The sequence below is a fragment of the Thunnus thynnus genome, chromosome 3 (assembly GCF_963924715.1).
Source record: "Thunnus thynnus chromosome 3, fThuThy2.1, whole genome shotgun sequence".
Classification (NCBI taxonomy): Eukaryota; Metazoa; Chordata; class Actinopteri; order Scombriformes; family Scombridae; genus Thunnus; species Thunnus thynnus.
In genome coordinates, this window is record NC_089519.1 from 30,126,526 (window position 1) to 30,146,169 (window position 19,644).

The 19,644-nt window shown below is 39.7% G+C and overlaps 2 protein-coding genes across 2 annotated transcripts; both read left to right on the plus strand.

The window, feature by feature from the left end:
* Positions 1–839: 839 nt before the first annotated feature.
* LOC137180093 (protein GPR108-like) lies at positions 840–10,924 on the plus strand. Its single transcript, XM_067585308.1, has 18 exons — positions 840–1,399; positions 2,531–2,650; positions 3,627–3,677; positions 3,895–3,986; positions 4,088–4,170; positions 4,376–4,575; positions 4,650–4,712; positions 4,805–4,906; positions 4,983–5,116; positions 6,194–6,269; positions 6,375–6,448; positions 6,541–6,658; positions 6,759–6,889; positions 7,556–7,599; positions 7,690–7,739; positions 8,220–8,303; positions 8,955–9,076; positions 9,205–10,924. The coding sequence occupies exons 1-18, from the start codon at positions 1,304–1,306 to the stop codon at positions 9,290–9,292; spliced, it is 1,728 nt and encodes a 575-aa protein (XP_067441409.1). The 5' UTR covers positions 840–1,303; the 3' UTR covers positions 9,293–10,924.
* Positions 10,925–12,726: 1,802 nt separating this feature from the next.
* Positions 12,727–19,617, plus strand: soul5l (heme-binding protein soul5, like). Its single transcript, XM_067585312.1, has 7 exons — positions 12,727–12,888; positions 13,776–13,835; positions 14,504–14,585; positions 14,710–14,830; positions 14,955–15,094; positions 16,554–16,717; positions 17,676–19,617. Coding segments are annotated over exons 1-7 (1,059 nt in total). The 5' UTR covers positions 12,727–12,886; the 3' UTR covers positions 18,166–19,617.
* Positions 19,618–19,644: the final 27 nt, after the last annotated feature.

Consider the following 19,644-nt stretch of genomic DNA (forward strand, 5'->3'; position numbering starts at 1 on the left):
CTGAGAGGTGCACAACAACCAGTACTAGAAAACTCAAAATACTCAATACATTTAGAAGTCCAGAGTGTACTGAGACAACTCAAACACTCAAACCTCCCAGCACTATGCTCACCTAAAACCTGAGTTCAGCGTGTGACTGTATATAAATGGCATGTACTTACAAACTGATTTGTGGCATCAAAAATGCACCAATCATGGTCCAGCATGCAATTTACACAAGTGTGAAGTGCATGTAAAACCTCCAGTACACAAACACGCAGAATTTCAGTGAAAGTTGGAGATCTTGTGTCCAGCAGTTTGGAATGAAGACTATTAACATATTCATAGATTCTGAACTATTAAATGAGGAGTAGATGTCATTTTAACTAGGTATCAGAACTTTTTAGTGGAAAACCATATCAAATACATATTATTTTTCTTTTTTCTTTTTATATATGTTAAAACATCTCTGATAATGTAAAAATACAAAACAAAGTAAAAAGGATAAGGTGTACAAAAGTAAAACTTCTTTCTTTTTTTAATTTATTGATTTAAAATTTGGCATGCAAAATATAAAGATTTAAATCAAAAACACAAATTCTGTCAGTATTTTTCTTTCAGGGAAGATAAAACAGCCCTTTAATCCAAAAATAACTTCCGTTCCACGTGTCAAACATGTCAAACATCATATCTGCAGACATGGCAACCGGCAGGCTCCATGGTTTCATCCGACGTGGAGGGTCACTCACGTGAACACTTTGAGCCGGAAGTTCACTGTCAAAGCTGAACCACGTGACCCCAGCTAGGACAATTAGTACAAGGTGCAGTCAGGACTTCTGAAGTGAAAAACTCCGTTCTTTGACAGAAAAATAACACACAACCAGGGGTTGTTCATACAGAAAGCGTCTATAAATCACAATTGTTCAGCTCTCGTAACTTTTGGTGCACGATATCGCCTCTTGAATCATAAATGTGGCAATTTAACGGATGTAAGCCTACAGCGGATGACGTTTCTGTCCGTACCTTGATGAATGTTTGGGTCCTTGTTCAACACCAGGAAGCGAGCTCTTGCCATCTACAAGCTAGCTGTTACCGTACGCGATGAAAGCACAAAAGAATCGGAAAACATTACATAAATGGATATAATTTGATATTACGACGTAATTAAAGAGCTGATACACGGAGTTTAAAGATTAGCATCACTGTAACTCGCCTCGTTTACGGTTTAGACTGCCAGCTAGCTTGCCATTGAGCCATCTGGTAAGATTGTCGCTCGCTAACATTAGCAGTCAGTTGCCGTTAGCAGGTTGGTTACTGCCTGGGGATGGCTGTGGCACACAGAGGATGTGTCGTGGCTGGATATTTATTCCTATTTCTGCTGGCTGGATGCAAGGCGAGGATACACAAGCTCGCCCTAAAGGTAAGGCGACTGTCTCAAACTAGAGCTGTGTTAGCTGGGGAGCTAACATGGAGAGTACGCTGGTGCCCTGACGGCGTTTTATTAGCTAGCTTGTATGTTTTAGTTAGCTGTAGAATATAAAAAAAATAGCTTTAAAAAGAGTACTGTTTGGACTTACTGAATATGACAGTAATCTCTGTAAGCAGTTCTATTTAATTAATGTGCTTACTTTACTGTTAATTGTTTTTAGCTCTCGTATGTTCTTGTTCCTGTTTTTAGTAATAGCCTATTACTATTCTTCTATTAATTGTATTCTGTACTATTAAGCTTTTTTATCTAATTGTGGTAATTTTACATCACTGTCTCCCTTGGTTTTGTTGTATGTAAAGCACTAAGAAAAGTGCTATACAAATAAAGTTTATTGTTGTTATTATTATTATTGTTATTATTATTATTACTATTACTACTATTTTGACCAAATGTTATACTCGCACATAAAAATTCTTAAGCAAAAAGCCAAACCTTTCAGAGGTGACTGTCAATATCAAACAGTACATTTCCTCTATAGGTTATCTGAATGTATCAACAAAATAGCTCTTTAAACATGTAACTTTACAAGCTTTATAAGTTACCTAAAAAAAAAATTCTATCTAACAGCCGTTAACATTGTGTAACATTGGCTTTTCATTAGTTTTACACAACAACACGCAATACCATGTTTGTTTCATCCTCTGACACTAAAGCTGATTAAATCCTTTAAACAGCTTTATTGATACAAGTTTATAACAAGGTTACGGCACCTTGTGTATACAACTTGTGTCTACAAACATGCCAGTAATCATTATTTAACTATTTCTTTTTCTTTTGTTACAGCCTTTAGTCCCCCTGGCGTTTTTGTATGCATAAGTTGTATACACAAGGTGCTGTAAACTTGTTGTATACTTGTATAAATAAAGCTGTTTAAAAAAAAAAAAAAAAAGCCTCAGTGTCAGACGATGAAACAAACATGGTGTTGTGTGTTTTGATAAAATAAAACTTATTTTAAAGAAAAGATGAAAACACGATGTGAACAGCTGAGTTGTAAATGTTACTCATCTGAACAGTTTTTTTACAAACAGCTCAGCACTTTTTAATTTGTTCTTTTTTCCCCAGAATGAAACTCGGTTTGTCGTCCACCTCAACACCTTTGGTTTCTATGCTAATGGGACTCTAGATGTCAGCCTGCTTTCTCTGCGCCTCCCAGAACAGCTGGTGAACTACAGCAAGTACCCTGTAAGAAGTTTGTGTTTGTTTGTTGTGTGTGTGTGTGTGTCGTACACTTTGTACAGGTGCAGATGTATTTGAAAGAGTCGCCATCACTTGTGAGGTGTAGCTACAATTAGGGATGCGCCAGTATTAAAATTTACATCAAACATCAAAAACAGTTACACTCTGTATACAAAAGGAGGTTGTTCAAAGTTTAAAGGTGACATATTGTAGGCAGGGAGATTTACATTTCTTTTTTGATTATAAAGCAGGTCTAAGTGCTATATAAATAAAGTGAAAGTATCAAAACGCGCAGTCCACAGAGAAATGCAAGCAGGCTATATTTAGAAATTGTGCCTTTAAACGCGCCATTTGGACTTTCATAAGCCTGCGATGTCACAACTATACGCTCAGCGTTTCCCCTACCATTGCCTTGGAGAGGCAGACTGCCCTTCCTGAATGAAACAAAATATGTTTGTTTATGTTATTTATGGTATGTATGTGCACTTGTTTCATTTCAGCTCAATGTGAGAGTCTCTACTGCGTTTTGCTGTCATTTATGGTCGCGCTAGTTTCTCTCCTCCCCTCTGCTCTCTGTGTGCTGCAATCCATTATCTTGAAACTTGAGATAACTTCCGTTTTATATTAAGACCGTTTTGTCTTGAGTTTTTTTAAAGTGCACTACCGTTGGTCCTGCCCATGAGGTAATTTATTGGATTGGTGATTAAGTATTTCCAGCAGCAGTGAAATATCATGGCAATTGAACAAGAAAATCATCAACTAGTAGACAGAAAACAACTTTGCTTTCTAGCTTGTGAGATGAGTAGTTTCACTCGGTCATTGGTACTTAGTGGAAAACATTGAAAGTTTCTTAAATGGAGCCAGAGTTATGTTGCGTGGAGGGATGTACGATATATTCAGTTGTGAACTGGCCACACAGAGTAAAATATGCTACGTACTGGAAGTCATGTGCTTCATAATACATTCATACTACTCTCTTTAGGTTGGTTTCAGCCTCTCCAGATCACGTGTGAGTGGAGTCCTGTCCTACACAGTGAGTACATCAGTTCATGAATATACAGTCTACCATTACGCAGGGTTATTTTCAGACTTGTTTAAATTAGTCTCACTAGTATGCTTTCAAGGAAAACCTTTGTCACATGTCATCAAATTATTGATATGAAGGGTAGGTTTAGTGGTGAAATCTGCTTTGAGCTGTGTAAATATGATTGTTTAATGACTGTTTGTTCTGTTTTTTTTTAAATGTCCAGGCGGAGGAGACGGAGACGTGCCCGCTCACTTTCACAAAGTCAACCAACAATGAGCCACTCATTCTTTTTCTTATTGATGTCAGCAACCTCAGGTTTGTAATTTTCAGCGCCGGTGTTTAAAAGTGTGCATGACTATGCTCTAACAGTCTGATGTGAAGGTTAATGCTGTCCTGACTGTGGTGTGTTTGTGTAGTGTCAATGTAAGAGCACTAGGTGACCAAGACAACACCTTGAGAGCAAAACTGAAGGCAGAGATGCCACCTTCCAAAGACAAAGGTCAGTGTCGCTCACACTTAACAACTGACACCAAACCCTCCAGCATTTTACTTCCCAGTTATTTTTAAGTGCTAGAATAATGGCAGAATCTTTTTTTAATCACTGCGCTGTATATCCTGTGAGAATTTAAAAATAGCTCAAGTTCACGACCATTCTCTTGAGGCCAGAGAACATGACAGGGAGCTGGTTGTTTGTGTCCTTTTAGGTCAGAGGAAAAGGAGGACTGTAGATCCTCAGCAGCCTACTGAGAAACCAAAAGTGAGTAAACCATCAGATGATGCAGCCGGGCAAGAAAAATTAAATGAGAAACCAAATGGCAGTGTGGATCAGAACAAAGCAGAGATAAAAGAAGAAAAGACAGAGGTTGCAGTAGAAGCTAAGAAAGTGGAGGAAAATGAATTCCAGGTAAGAGTTGTTTATCTTTTTGTGCTTACGTGATTTATAAACAAAATCACTTTCTAACCTGTATTTGCCTCTAGCTTGGGAAGACCAACCAGCTGACTTTAGCTTTGGAAAAAGTCAACGGCTCCTACAACTTCAGAGTAAGTACATCTTTTCTTTTTTTCCCCCCGATCTCAAGCAACGTTCAATTTGAATTACATCGCATGAAACTTTCTCTGCCCCTCTCCCACAGTTCCACATGGAGGTCGGGTTGCTGGCCGAGGGTCTGTACAATTTCAACTTCCACTACTGTCAGAACATGGTGCCTGGAATCGACCTGCCCTACTCGTTCACCGTAAGCGGAACGTCCTTCTGGCCGTACATGCGTACCCAGGTGTGTGCATGTGTTAACCTGAACGTATCCTCTGCAGGTGGAAGTGACAGAGAAGAATCCAGGAGGCTACTTGTCTGCGGCAGAAATTCCCCTCTCTCGCCTTTACATTTGCATGGCCGGAGTCTTCTTCACCGCTGCCATGATCTGGGTGTACACGCTCATGAAGCACAGGTACACATGCACGCAGGCTCATAATCATTGCTGATTCTTACTGCTTCCTTATTTAAAGATGCCAAAACACTTTGGTTTTGCACATGCAACGTGTGGTGTGGTATCTTGCAAACTGTTTTTTGTGCATTTCCTGTGAAACTGTTGTGAAATGAAATGAAACGCCACTTCCCCCAAAGTCAGAGCTTAACTAGTGACAAGAGAAAAGTCTGTTAAAAACCCTTATTAGCTAAGACAACGGACACATCCTCATACCAGTAATGTCAGTCGTGAACTGGGAAGGAAGAAAAAAAAATTATCTACTTGGTAACACTTTACTTTAACCGCCCTATTCAATATCTATAAGCAGTATATAAACATTTAATAGATGATTTATACACATTTGAACACATTTTCCTGTTGTTTCAGTGACACTCGACCACTGCTTCTCCTTCTCTCTCTCTCTCTCTCTCTCCTCTTCTTTAAAATGAGTCGGGAAGCCGTCAGCATAGCCTAACTTTACGTTTAACATGATCAAAAGAAGAGACATATCATCCTCTCTTCCTAGTAATGTTTTTGTCCTCCTACACGGCAGGGTTACAGCTCTAATCAGTCTGATCTGGCTATGTTTGGCCACCGCAGAGTTACATCACGTTTCTCCAAAAGTTGATTCTGGTTTAACTTTCTCGCTGCAAGCCGCTGCGGTCCCCACCCCCGCAGCCTAAACGCACAACCCGTCTGCTTCCGGCTGGCTACCTGAGGCTGGTGCTGCGTGCACATTGAAATCATGATGGGAAAAAGAAAGTCTCTCAATGAAAAAGCTTAAAACAAACTGCCCAAAACAAGCCAACGAGACACAGCAGCGAAACAACACTTGTTTGAAACAGCTGCTCTGTATTATGAAACGGTCAATACAATTCAGTAAATACTGAAGCTGCTTGTTTCATTACTTTATAGTCATGTAATAAATATAGAAATGTTAATTAGACAGTTGTGATCACTGTAAGCGGTTTCCATTGTAATTACCTCCATCATCTTAAAAGGCACCAACTCACCGGTACATAAACAGTTACAACATTTTCCCCGTGTTCTTGTCTACAGGTACAGCGTGTTTAAGATCCACTGGCTGATGGCAGCACTGGCCTTCACCAAGTCCATTTCACTGGTTTTCCATAGTGTAAGTGCACCATCACTACAGATGGACTAGTCTGTTCTGTAGTCGTTCATGGTTGTATTAGGCTTTTATAGTGATGTCTTGTCTTTTTTCTGCATTCTCTCTCAGATCAACTATCACTTCATCAACACTGAGGGGCATCCTATCGAAGGCTGGGCTGTCATGTATTATATCACACATCTGTAAGTACAATTCCTCAGGAATGTGAAGTTATTTAAGATTATATTATTATATGTTTCATGTGTAAATGAGTTTGTGTTGATATACTTTCCAGGCTCAAGGGGGCTCTCCTGTTCATCACACTGGCACTGATCGGCACCGGCTGGGCTTTCGTTAAATACATCCTGTCTGACAAGGAAAAGAAGATCTTCATGATTGTCATCCCTCTGCAGGTGTGTGTGTGCATAAAACAGTGGTTGTGTATGTGTGTGTGATTATTTATAGTCGTGGAGTTTGTTTTGTTGACTCACTCACTCACCTGTTCACCTCCAGGTCCTGGCTAATGTGGCCTACATCATCATCGAGTCTACAGAGGAAGGCTCCAGTGAATACGCTCTGTGGAAGGAGATCCTCTTTCTGGTCGACCTCATCTGCTGCGGAGCCATCCTTTTCCCTGTCGTCTGGTCAGTGTGTGTCTGTGTGTCTGTTTCCATTAAAACAAATCAATAATAGGAAAATTGGAAAGTGGAGTCAAGACTAGTTTTGAGACTTGTGTGTAAGTAGCTTGCTGTTTATGCAGAGGTTAGTTGAGATAAGAGGATTTTTATGGCAAAAATTTCAGTGTATTTTGTGTGTGTGTTGGGGGTTTAACCTAGTGGCAGCGGTAGGAAAGTGATGATTAACTAGAGACCAAAATAAATGCAAGAAAGCACAATGTTGTGTGATGATAGGCTGGGAGAGTGGCGCCACCTGTGGTTTAAGTTCACCTCATCTCATGAATAGTAATGAAAACAACAATTTCCAGTTAAAAATCTCTACTTAGGCGCAAACTGGTATCCTACTGGTTAAGACACATGCCACATAAGGCTATCTCACCTCACTTCCTGTCACCTCTCAACTATCGCTATCTAATAAAGGCATGACATGCACCCAAAAAAATGTAAATATGTATTAATAAAAGAAAAATAAAATTGACTCAATAATAGATTTTGCTTAGATTTTACTGCAAATTTAACCTGGTAAAATGTTACATGGACCATGCATGCAAGTTCATCCATGATGATACATATATCTTTGGTGTGTTTAGGCGAATGTGTTTGCACTTCTCAAACATTGTCTGTCTTTTACAGGTCTATCCGTCATCTACAAGAGGCCTCTAGCACCGATGGCAAAGGTAAGAATCCTGATCAATCGCAGCCAAAAAAAAGTTTCATGAGTTGAATTTATGAATTTATTCATTTAATTTGGTTCATCTCTCCTTCAGCTGCCATGAACTTGGAGAAGCTCAAGCTCTTCCGGCATTATTATGTGATGGTAAGAAGGAGTTCAGCTCAACAACCCTTCATTCCTTCATCTGTACAATCTGACACATTACTACATGGCCAGTGAAATTAATATTCCCAACAAATATTGCTTCAGATTGCATTGAATACCGTTGTAGGTGATGATTATGATGTTGCTGATATTGCTTTAAATATTTTTTTTAACGAGACATGTATTTATTATCTGGCATCAAGCGTTATTCCTTTAGTAAATTATACTGAGTCACAGCATTTGGCAAGGCCACAGCAGGCTCCTCATTCAGCCGAGTCACTGCAGCAGAGACAGAACAAAAGCCTTGCAAACAACCCCACATACTGTTCGACCTTTTTGCTAATGCATATCATTAAAGCCGGTCACAAAGCCCTTTTTACTGAGCGTTAGCAACAAGATGGTCAGAGGAAGATTCACTTTTAACGCTTTATCCGATCAAGCATCAAACGTTTTTTTTCTTTTTGCTGTTTTTCTCTTTAGATTGTGTGTTATATCTACTTTACGAGGATCATAGCCATCCTGCTCAAGGTCACCATGCCTTTCCAGTGGCAGTGGTGCTATGAGGTAAGACAACGTAAACATTCTGGATTCATTACTGAAACAACACTTGTTTATAAAAGGTCAAAGGCATCCTGTACCTTTCTCTGACTCAACAAATAAAAATACAATTCTTCACCTCAGAGGTTTGATAAGATATTAGCATTACTAGAGAGAGGCTCCACTCGTGTAACTCATGTATATTTTGTATATTCTATGAACATTAAGATGAAGTAACTGCACTGGGAGTCAGAATTACATTAGAAGCTTGTCTCTCCACCATCTCTTACTTGACAAGTAGAAAAGATTCAACCTCTGTGGTGGGAGAATCTGCCCACGGTTCAGAGTGTGTGGTTGATTCTCAGTGGGATTGGTAGTGCTAGAAACCCTTTCACGTTTCATGGAGTAGTCAATAATTGCTTATTAGCAATGATTTTGAGCTTGTAGATCATAAACTGACCTTTTATCTCGTAGAATGACAATTAGCTCGCTGGTCGGGAAGAAAATAGTTTGTTTTGCTCAGTTGTTAATCGTCTTTTGGTAGCTGTGGAGCTACAAGCTAACTGTCAGCAGTTTTTACATTTACTATTAGTTCAAATGTCTTAATAATCTTTCTTCCCTCCTGTCTGATACTCTTGCACTCTCTCATCGCCCCTCCACTCCTCTCTGTTCCTTCAGTTTCTGGTAGAGGTGTCTACTCTGATCTTTTTCGTGTTGACGGGCTACAAGTTCAGACCAGCGTCCAATAACCCCTACCTCCAGCTTCCCCAGGACGAGGAGGACGTAGAGATGGATGAAGTGTAAGCATACACAGTCTGCGTGAGCCCACACCTTTGAATACCAGACTGTTTCTGTTGAGTAGTTAAAGTAATGAGTTGGTTTTCATGGATTCTGTCACTCAACTCTTGTGTTTTCTCCCCGTGTCCAGAGTGACCGAGTCAGGTGCACTGGAGGGTATTTCCAAAGTGAAGAAGACATCTAACGGACGCGAGCGCCAGAAAGAGTCCACCTTGTGAGCGAGAGGCTGCATAATTTGGGAGGGACCCACTAAACATCACCCCAGGCCCAGCTGGTACAAAAGGGGGTGCACATGGACCAAGGCTTCCCACCCCCCACAGTGACAGCTTTCCTTTTGAAACTCTTAAAGTGGTTGCAGTGGTCATGCCCACTGTCTGGCTATGCAAAAAAAAAAAAAAAAAAAAAAAGACTAACTTTGTTGGACGCTCTCCATTTTTCCTTGGAACAATCCACCCAGAATCTCTGAAAGGTTTCAGGATGAGACGGGCTCCTGCCACATCGGAAGGGTGGAGGAACGGAAGAGAGCTCCGATGTTCTTTACAGTTTTTCATTTCTTTCTTTTTCTTTATCTCACTCACTCTCTCTTTCTCTCTCTCTCTCTATCTCTCTCTCTCTCTCTCTCTCTCTTGCTCTCCAAAGATAATTATCATTTTAGAGAAAGACTTGCTTTTGGGTGTGTTTATATCAGCTATTTAAAAATGGTACTTCTGCGAGCCTATTAGCTGTATACCTTTTTGTGTGTGGTGTGAGTACACGTGTGTGTGGATGTCAGACAACACGAGATTCGGACACAATTGTGTTTCTCTTTTTTTTCCTTTATTGGAGACGATAGCCCGTACTCAGGTAAAAGGCTAATCAGTATATTTAAAAAAATTAAGCAACACATTGTTTCTCTCTCCCACTATTCAGGGGTCAGTAATGTCCATTCGGTCATTATACAGTACAACTTCATCACCGCGCAGAACAGTATATGTTACTTTTTTCGATATAATTGATTTGTATATTGAAATATATGGATGTTAGAGGTTGTATATTTCAATATATTTACTTATTGCATATTGAAATATGTTATATTTCAGTATTATTGTTTATGTTGGAGAGGTGTAAGAGGTCCTTCCAGTTCATTACATGGACCGCTGCTGTAATTTAGTGCTTTAGTGGTTGAGGTCAACTCCATCTCTGTGAATTCAGCCCAGATGGTAACATGTGGACCTCTAAATGAATAAACAGGTTTTTGGATCATTCTCTCCAATAACCAGAGCAGTGGCCCTAATTGTGTTCAAAGACTGCCTTTGTTTTTTGTTTTTCCCCCTTTTTGGCCATTCTGTGCCAATCTGGGCAGAGAAGTGACCTAACTGATCATTTTTGCATTTGTCTGCTTTTGGTTTTACCTTTCTGCTCTTGATGTGAAGCTTATTTTATTAATTATTGACGACTTATCGGTTATGAAAGATCAGAAACGTGTGCAGACGGGCAGGTAGATGGCCATTTGTAAATAATTTACGAGGGGAGGCACATAACACTTTCATAAGAACTGTGTAGAAGCTTTATAGACGGTGTTTCAGACAATAATGACACAAGTTCAATTTCAATTAAAGATTTTTTGATTCCTTTTGATAGATGGAGAGGAGAGTAAATGTGAGGAATCAAAGAAAGACTACTGAGATTTACCTACAGGCACTCCTGTGCAGGGATGACAGAGCTAAAACAGTGTTTACAGACTGTTGATGTGTTTTATGAGAGTAAACAGTCAGTAAAGGTTAGGAGAAGGTTTCCTGCTTGTTACAGAGGGCTGTTTGATGTCTATGTGAACTGTCACAATAAAGCTGGTGTTCTGGAAAAGTCTCAAATGAAGCAGTTATGTATATGTGTGTCTAGGTGTATCTTGCAGTATTTTTTTTTCTTCTCAGCCTTGTGTAATGAAATAGTCCAGCATTTTGGGTTTATTGGCTCTCCTTGTGCGAGTCTGCTGGTTGCTTGGCAACATCACAGTGATGAAAAGACTGTTGACCTGAAAGTTGCTGCACCCAGCCAAGAAATAGTCCTGCACATAACCCCCCCTGTAAAACCAAAACATGCTGTTTTTAAGACTTAATTTACATTTGTTTAAGAGATTAAACAAATGCTAAACTAAGCTAAGCTATCCTTCCATGTCAGTCTAACAGCTAGCTGTAGCTTCATATTTAACAGACAAATAAACAACAGCATATTCCCAAAAATGTCATACTAGTTCTTTCAAAGAGCATTTAAGCAGTTTCCATTTGCATAAATAAAGGACTCGCAACAGACATCTAAAAAAGATGGTCAAAATTGATGCAGCAGAGGCCGGTATATATTCTGACCTAAAATAATGGGACCCTACACTTCCCATAATGCAACTATAGCATATTTTTGTTTAACCATCCCTTCCTGCTAAATTGCATTTTCTTTCAGAATTCACATTCCCAGTTTGTTATACAGACTTTCCATGAAAAATTTACTCTTAAAGCCCCAATACTAGATGACCCTGATGACATCATCAGGGGTTATTTTCTCAGATTTAAGTTATAACTCTGATTTCATACCCGCCCCAAAGTAAAAATGTGTTCATGTGCATCAGGTATTTATGAAAAACAACAACTTAGGAAGCCATGAATCATACCTTTCCTTCCTTTTGGTCAATTACCTTTCACATCTATCTATCTATCTATCTATCTATCTATCTATCTATCTATCTATCTATCTTCCTGTCTATCTGTCTATCTATACATATATAATAAATACTGCTTCGGTATCAGAGGGTATTTGGTCACTCAGTTTTAAAAAAAGTACTTTGGGTTACATGTTTTAACCCAAAATTTACCCTAATTTACATCACAACTAGTAAACCATTAGGTATTTGAATGTATTGTTCTGATGCAGACAACAGCTGGTCTCTATTCATTTCAATGCAAAATGAAATAATGCTTACAGATTCTGGAAACTTGCTCGAGTTAATCCATCACAGTGAGCATCAAGTCTGCATTAATGTTTGTCAATGACATTAACATAAGTGAAGCAGGACAGACGTCTTCAACCAAACCTAAACTAAATGACCAGGCTACACAAAGATAATGCAACACTGCAAAACATTCAAAAATTCATTGACAATACAATATTGCTGTACTCTATTATCTTATTAACACAGGCCACTGTAGACCATAAACAGCCCATATCAGAGGAGCAGTAGGCCAGCAGTTCTCAAAGTGGGGTCTGGGGTCCTTAAGGGGGTCGCCAATAAAAAGGGGAATCATTTATTTTTACTGCAATTCCATCTATAAGTAAAACAAACACAGAATATGTGACTATTTTGGTCATGTGTTTCATACATTTTCTGTTATATAAAAGGAAAAATACAATCAGATGGGGAACCCTGGGGCAAAATCTTACTATATGGGGGTCCTTGATGTGAAAAACTCATAGCAACACTGCAGCAGTCTATACATTTGGGACTTCCTCATCTTCATCCTCTAATATTTGCGTGATGCATCACAGAGGGCGGATTCTCGGTCAGACTTTCTTCTCACTGCTGCAGCGCTGTGGATGAACTCACAGCAATAACAGGCTCGTATCACCTGTCCAGTATCGGTCCAGTAGTTTTGCAGCCTGGTGGCAGCTCAGCCCCGCCCTCCAGCGAGCGGCAGGCGGACACTGGTGCTCACTGCAGTCCGGCGCCTGTCAGTGTGCAGCAGACTGCAGTCTCCATCACACTCCTCCCTGCGCTCCCCCTGGCAGGTGGAAAGGACGCACACACACACTCACACACACACGCACATACACACGGAGCCGGGACAATGTGAGTATGAGCTCTCGGGTATCATTATTTAGATGAATATCAGAGAAGTAGATTGTTAGACATTTTAAAAGGAATGTTAGATTATAGCTGCTGCTTATTTTAGCGACTTTTCTGCGGCGTCATGGGCAGGTAAAGTTCGTGTTGGCGTCATTTTCCATCGGTTGTACGTGCATGCAGGGAAATCTGAGCTTTTTTACTCAATATTTTTACAAGCTGCTATAACAGATATGCAGAAATATAAATATAGCTACATTTTAAGGGATTGTGATTCATCCCATTCTTAAATAGGCTAACCTTCATTTTTTCCTTTTAGAATCTTAAATCGGGTGTTTGCTTATAAGTTCTAATATCAAAAGACTATAATGCGGTTGTGATGAGTTACTGAACGCTGTTGTTTCATGACCTCAAAACGTCTTTGCTTTTGTGAAGAACAGAGCTTCATGATGCAGCACATCTCTCCCTCTCTCCCCTCAAAGAGCAGGAAAACGTGTCCCATTTCATCTCTGCAGTGCAATGCACCACACCGAGGCGCATACTGGCACATACACACTCAAAGCTTTTTAAAAATCTGCCAGTAAAACAAGATTAAAGATTTTTTTTTAATCCTTTTTTCACTGCACAATATTAACTAAAATATTGTTCTTATGTAAATATATGCTCTCTTTTTTGTGAATACAGTCTCAAAACACTTGCCTTTGCCTAATAGCTTGAACACAGACTCATTTATTTTCTTGTTTCTTATTCATTTGGATATTTGTGGCTGTGTTTATCCCTGCTACAACTTGACAATCCTAAATGTAGTTTAAATGAGGAAGCATGATATGTGTGTGTGTGTGTGTGTGTGTGTGTGTGTGTGTGTGTGTGTGTGTGTGTGTGTCCTTCCTCAGGGCTTTCATCCCAGTCTTGGCGATGCTGGCCTTAGTGGTCTCAGTTGAAGGAAGTGTTGGGTAAGTCGATCACCTCTGATACATAAATAGAGGGATATAGATGTACTTCAAGGCCGAAAGTATTAACACTGCACATTATTACCCTGCAATAACAGCCTCCTCCCTTCTGGGAAAGGCTTTCCACAAGATTTTGGAGCCTGGCCGCAGGGATCCGCTCCCACAATAGCATGAGTGAAGTTGATACGGATATTACATTTTACTTTTGACATACAAAGCATCACGTGGTCAGGTCAGGTAGTTGTTGTGCCCGCTGACCACTGGGAGGAGCCTCGGGTCATCAGAGAAGGGACTTTTGATTGTTCCAAGGTCAAGGCTGAAAACTAAAGGTGATCATGCTTTTGCTTTTGTTGTTGCCTCTGAACTCTGGAACAGCCTCGCATTAAGTATCAGGGAATCCAAATCAGTGCACATCCCTAAAAAGCATCTTAAAAGCCATTTGTTTTCTTCTTTTTTCTTTTACTTAGGGGGTTATACATTATTATATATATTTTAATAAATTATCTTTTCTGTCTCTCTCTGCCCCCTTATGCACTTTGTGACCTCTGTTTTAAAAAAGTGCTATAAATATATTTTATTATTTAGCTTAGCTGCCCCAGACCAAAAAAATAAAAAAAATCCTGTCCACATACTTTTGGCCATGTACTGAATTAAAAATCACTCTGTTATAGACCGAGTACCAACACCAGCTTTTGCACTGAGTCAAAGGAGTGTCTTGAGTATGAGCTGGTCTGCAAAACAGATGAATATGAGGTGAGTGGAACTATAAACCAGCACTCAAACACACTTTATCTGCGCATCAAGCTCTTACTTCTCACACTGTTTGGTTCTCTTTTCCCCAATGTGTGTATGTGTGTGTGTGTGTGTGTGTGTTTAGGTGCGACACTACAGCCCCACTCGCTGGGTATCTACAGATGCTGAGGCCTATTTCATGGGAGTGGGAGCAGCTATGGCCTTCAGGAGACTTTTCCAGTACATCACCGGAACCAATGAAGGAGGTAAAGACGGGACAGAGGTGGAGATTCATTTCATCGTACGTGTGTGTGTGTGTGTGTGTGTGTGTGTGTGTGTGTGTGTGTGTGTGTGTGTGTGTTATCCTGTGTCTGTATGTGTCCTCTGCAGGCGTCCAGATGGAGATGACCGCACCTGTCCTGGTCAAGATCCCCGAGGAGACAAAGATGTGGGAGCCAGCTATTTACACACTCAACTTCCCGCTGCCCGCAGCCTATCAGGACAAGCCGCCCGCACCCACCAACGACAAGGTGAGCTGAGCCCGACGGGTGCAGAGAGACGTTGCGATTTCATTTTTTTGGTTAGCTGCCCTTGTCTGTCATGAGGTCAAATGCTTTTATCTCCCCGGTGCCTGTGAGTAATTTGATCGTTGATTTTTGTTTCAAGATCAATAAAGACCATTGATGGATATAAAGTAGGCTATTTAGTGCAGCTGGCTCCGCTGCTGCTCTCAGCAGTTTGGAAAGATATCGCTGGCTCATGAAGGTATCAGCGTTCTCAGTTTATCAATTTATGATTCCATTATTCAAAGTCTGAGCAAATCTACATTCTTGATCTATTTAATTCATTTGAGATGGTCTATAAATATCCACAGAATGAATAACTTAAATATATTAAGTCCAGTGTTCGCAGTAGGTCTACTGGGGTTTTATGTTTTAATGATTTATGACAATTAATTTCACAGTTACAGTTGTCTATATCCAACAATGACTGCACTCTGTAACTTTTCTTTTATTGTAATCAATCATTTCTTCCTTCTTGTCCAGTCATGTTTCAGCACTGTGCTTCCATTAGTGGCTGTGACTGACTAACCATTCATCAGCTTAATTAGCTATTGCCAAATATATTAAACTACATCCAGTAATTATGCTAATAATACAGAACGTGTTGCGTATTCATCTTTTACTTCAACAACTGACACTGGTTTAAGTTATAATATATCTTTTTAAGTCATCATATACTATTGCAAACATTAAGGAAATAGTTTTCTCATCCCAAAGGCAGTATCTTTATTCTGTTTATTTGTTAACATTAATTTTAATATTCATGCTGTTTGGTGGCTCTTTACTGTGAGCTCAGGGTTTATTTTCCATCTGCAAAATGTATTTTGAATTAAAATAATGACTTAAAACTCATCACACATGACTCAAATAACTATTTATTTAAACATCTGTTGCTGCACTTAGTTTGAGTTTAAAATACTGGATCTTCTTTAACAGATTGAGTTTGTTATATAAGGGAAATTCAAAGACCATCTGTTAAATTTTTATATAGAAAACCTTACAATATATTTCCTTAGTTTTTACAACTGTGTGCTATACTCATCAGTAAAAACCTCCTAATTCTAGTTTTGGCAGTTTTCTCACTTGCAACCATAACAGCTTTGTGGTGAAGTCTTGAGCTGCAGTTTTACTGTGAGATACTGTCTCCAAAAATATCATGCTGTGTTCAAATGATTTTTAAAAAAGTCCAATCTTATCCCTTGAATTGCAATTACAAGAATTCTGAATCTTGATAATTGATCTCACATCTTCTAATATGCGTCTGGGGTCCAGACGTTGCATACGGTTGTGCTTGCACATCTGTTTGGAGTAGTATTTTGTGCTGTGTCACCTGCTGTGCTTCTCTTCTCTGCAGTCTCTACTGTGATACAGCAAAGTCCCTAATGCAGTAAGCATCCCTAACGCTGACTCTGTGTCTCCTCCACAGCTTTATTTCACTGAGATGCCAGAGATGGACGTCTATGTGAGGAGTTATGGCGGCTGGATGCTGTCAGTCACCTCCAGGCTACATGCTCACCTGCTGATTAAAGAACTGGAGAGAGTTCGAGCTTCCTACAACCACAGCTACCACTATGGAGTCGGATATGACAGGTATTAAAATAAACAGACAAACACATCCTTGTTTGATCTGTAACTTTTGAAGATCAACACATGAACAGTGTGATCTTATATTTAGCACATATAACACTACCTAGCTCTACCCTACACTGCAATACAAACTGTTTCTGTATGTCTACGTCTTTTACATGGATCATCACCCGATGAGGATGCTGACTTTTTGCCTGGGACATGTGGCTTTAACCTTAGTCTTTTAGCATGTTATGTATGTAGGGTGACCTATTTTATCATTGAGTGAACTAAACCTCCCCACAAACAAATCTTAGTATTGACTATAATATTTTATATTTTAGTCAATGTATATCAATAACAGAGCAGAACAATTAATAAGTGTACAATAAAACTAAATTATGAACTTAATACCTGCAGGACGTTTGTGTAAAACTGACAATGAAATTTCTTACACAATTCTGTTTGTATTTTATTTTTAACTATCATACATACTTAATAGGCTTCTTTTTTAAGCATTCAGTGTTCTCTTCTCCCTGACGCTTGGCCCATGTTCCATTAACGTTTTTAAATGTGTACCTTTGTGATGCAGCACTAGGCTATTTAGCTGGCTTGCTACACTAGTTTAGCAGAGAGTGAAGACTCTGTTATACAGTTTGTGCCTTCATCCTCACATTTTTTAAGTTTATATCTTTGTTTTTCTAAATGGTGATATAAACTTTAAACAATAACCATCACTTTTAGTTCTTTTCTTCACAGAAATTACTTAAAGATGCAATAAATGACATTGAGCCTCACTGGATGTCAGCAACCAACTATTTGCTGTGTAAAGATATAGTGGAGTAATGGTGACCTGAGCAGTGAATAAAGTCACACTCCCCCTGTGTGTGTTGTTATCCGAGCTTCTCTGTTCTTTGTTTTGGTAGATGGCATTTCTAACTATCATGTTTGTCTTTCCTTGTGTTTGTGTGTTTGTGTGTAGTCCCCTGAAGCTTCTGAACAGACACAATGAGGTGTGGTATGTTGCCGAGGGGGAGCCAGTTTGCACAGATCCACGAGAACCGACCCCAGCACACACACCTCGGCCAACTCTGACCAACTCACCCACAGGCTCTCCATCTGACCCTCTCCCACACACACTCTCTGATTCACCCTCAGTCACTCCCTCCAACATGTCCTCATACACATCAACATCCAACTCCTCAGGCACGCCCTCTGACACACCCTCTCTCCCGCCGTCCGATGCCCCTCCTAGTCCTTCATCCCACCTGCCATCCCAGGCTGCGTTCAGCCATGCCCCTACCACCGCCCAGATCCTGGTGGACCCAACAACCAACTCCTCTGATCCCGTCTCTGTGAGCCCGTCCCTTGAGCCCCAGGGTGACGCTGCCGTGTGGAACAGCACAGCGCACAGCTCTCTGGACACACAAGCTGACAGTAATCCTATGGTCGAGCCAGATGACGCTCACTAGAAACCTGCACTTTTGATTTAAACAGCAATTCCAAGTATATTAACATGGAAGCTATAAATAGAAAGGAAACTGCAGAGTTGTGGCAAAAAGATGAGTGAATGTGTGTGATAGATGAACTTGCTGTTCTCTTCCCTCCCTGTGTATTACACCAACTCCTTCTTATGGCACTTAATGTTTAACTATATGTTCTACCACAGCTTTGCACCTGCAATCTTGTATCAGCAAACACATGCCTATCCTCTTTGTCGTTCTAAGATTATCATACTGTTGCATCATAGAATTAAGTAAAATATATGTATTAGTTAGAAAAATTAGAATTCAGAGTAATTGTGTTGATTCATCTAGCTAACACTGAAGGCAAGAAGAGACGCCCTTTAACATCAGTTTAACCCAAAAGCTAACTTAGTAACTTATAAATAAAATCTATCTGTAATTAATAAGTGAAGTGTTTACTGGGGCTAACTACACTGGGCTGTTATATCAGAGGACACTTAACTTGATCTTACTGTGTTCTAGCTACTCTTGAAAATGGAGTTTGATGCTGTTAATCAGTGATTCTGTAAACTTTCTCTGTTGCTACTTTCCAGCCATAACATCCTACAAGCTTCTGCTCTCTGTTTAGCTTCACGTCATTTATTTTCATGATATACTGTATGTGGCAGCATATTGGTGATTCATTATAAATTAAGTGTGATTATTCACTGGGATCTTTGTGGTGTGGCCTTAAACCTACGTACTGATACTGTAAAGTTCTATATAATTTACAAAATTCCCAAATCCAACCAACCCACTCCTATTTTATGCTCAAAAGTGCCTGTAAACGAATTGGCCATATCGATTGCAATATTACAATGTTATGCTGAGCGCGTCAACGTATTGTTTGCATCTGGTGTTCTAGCAGCACACGGTGGATACAAACACTGTGACGTGAGGTCAGCAGTGATCTGAACACATTTCTGCTGACTGTAAAGAGTCTTAACAGTTGGAGGCAGTAATGTGCTGAAGTTTGACGTTTATTCTCACAGTTTAAGTTTTAAAACCCTTAACACTCAACATTTTTTTCAGGTCTTAAAGGATATAAATAATTAGATTTTTGCACACTGTAGAAAATAGTGTCCTAACTCAGTTCTGCCATAATGTTAAAACTTGGACTCACTTTTCTGTGTATCTATACCTAGATAGTCAGTCCAAAACAATTACTAAGCTTAATTTTTTAGCCTAGGTGTGTTTGTGTTCTGCTAACTGTTTGCAAGTGATCATGTAGTATATTTCAGAAGCTACCCAGAGTCTAAATGTCGTTGGACTGCCTCAAAGATCCCAAAGAATCATGCCTGATCAACCAATGCAATAATGATTACATCAGTTAGCACATGTCATTCTCTATCTATGCGTCTCTGAGCTACATATTGTATGTTCTGAGGAAGGTGCATTAAAAATCCATCCCAAACTCTTGTTGGGCTCAGTGTATTATTTAAAGGT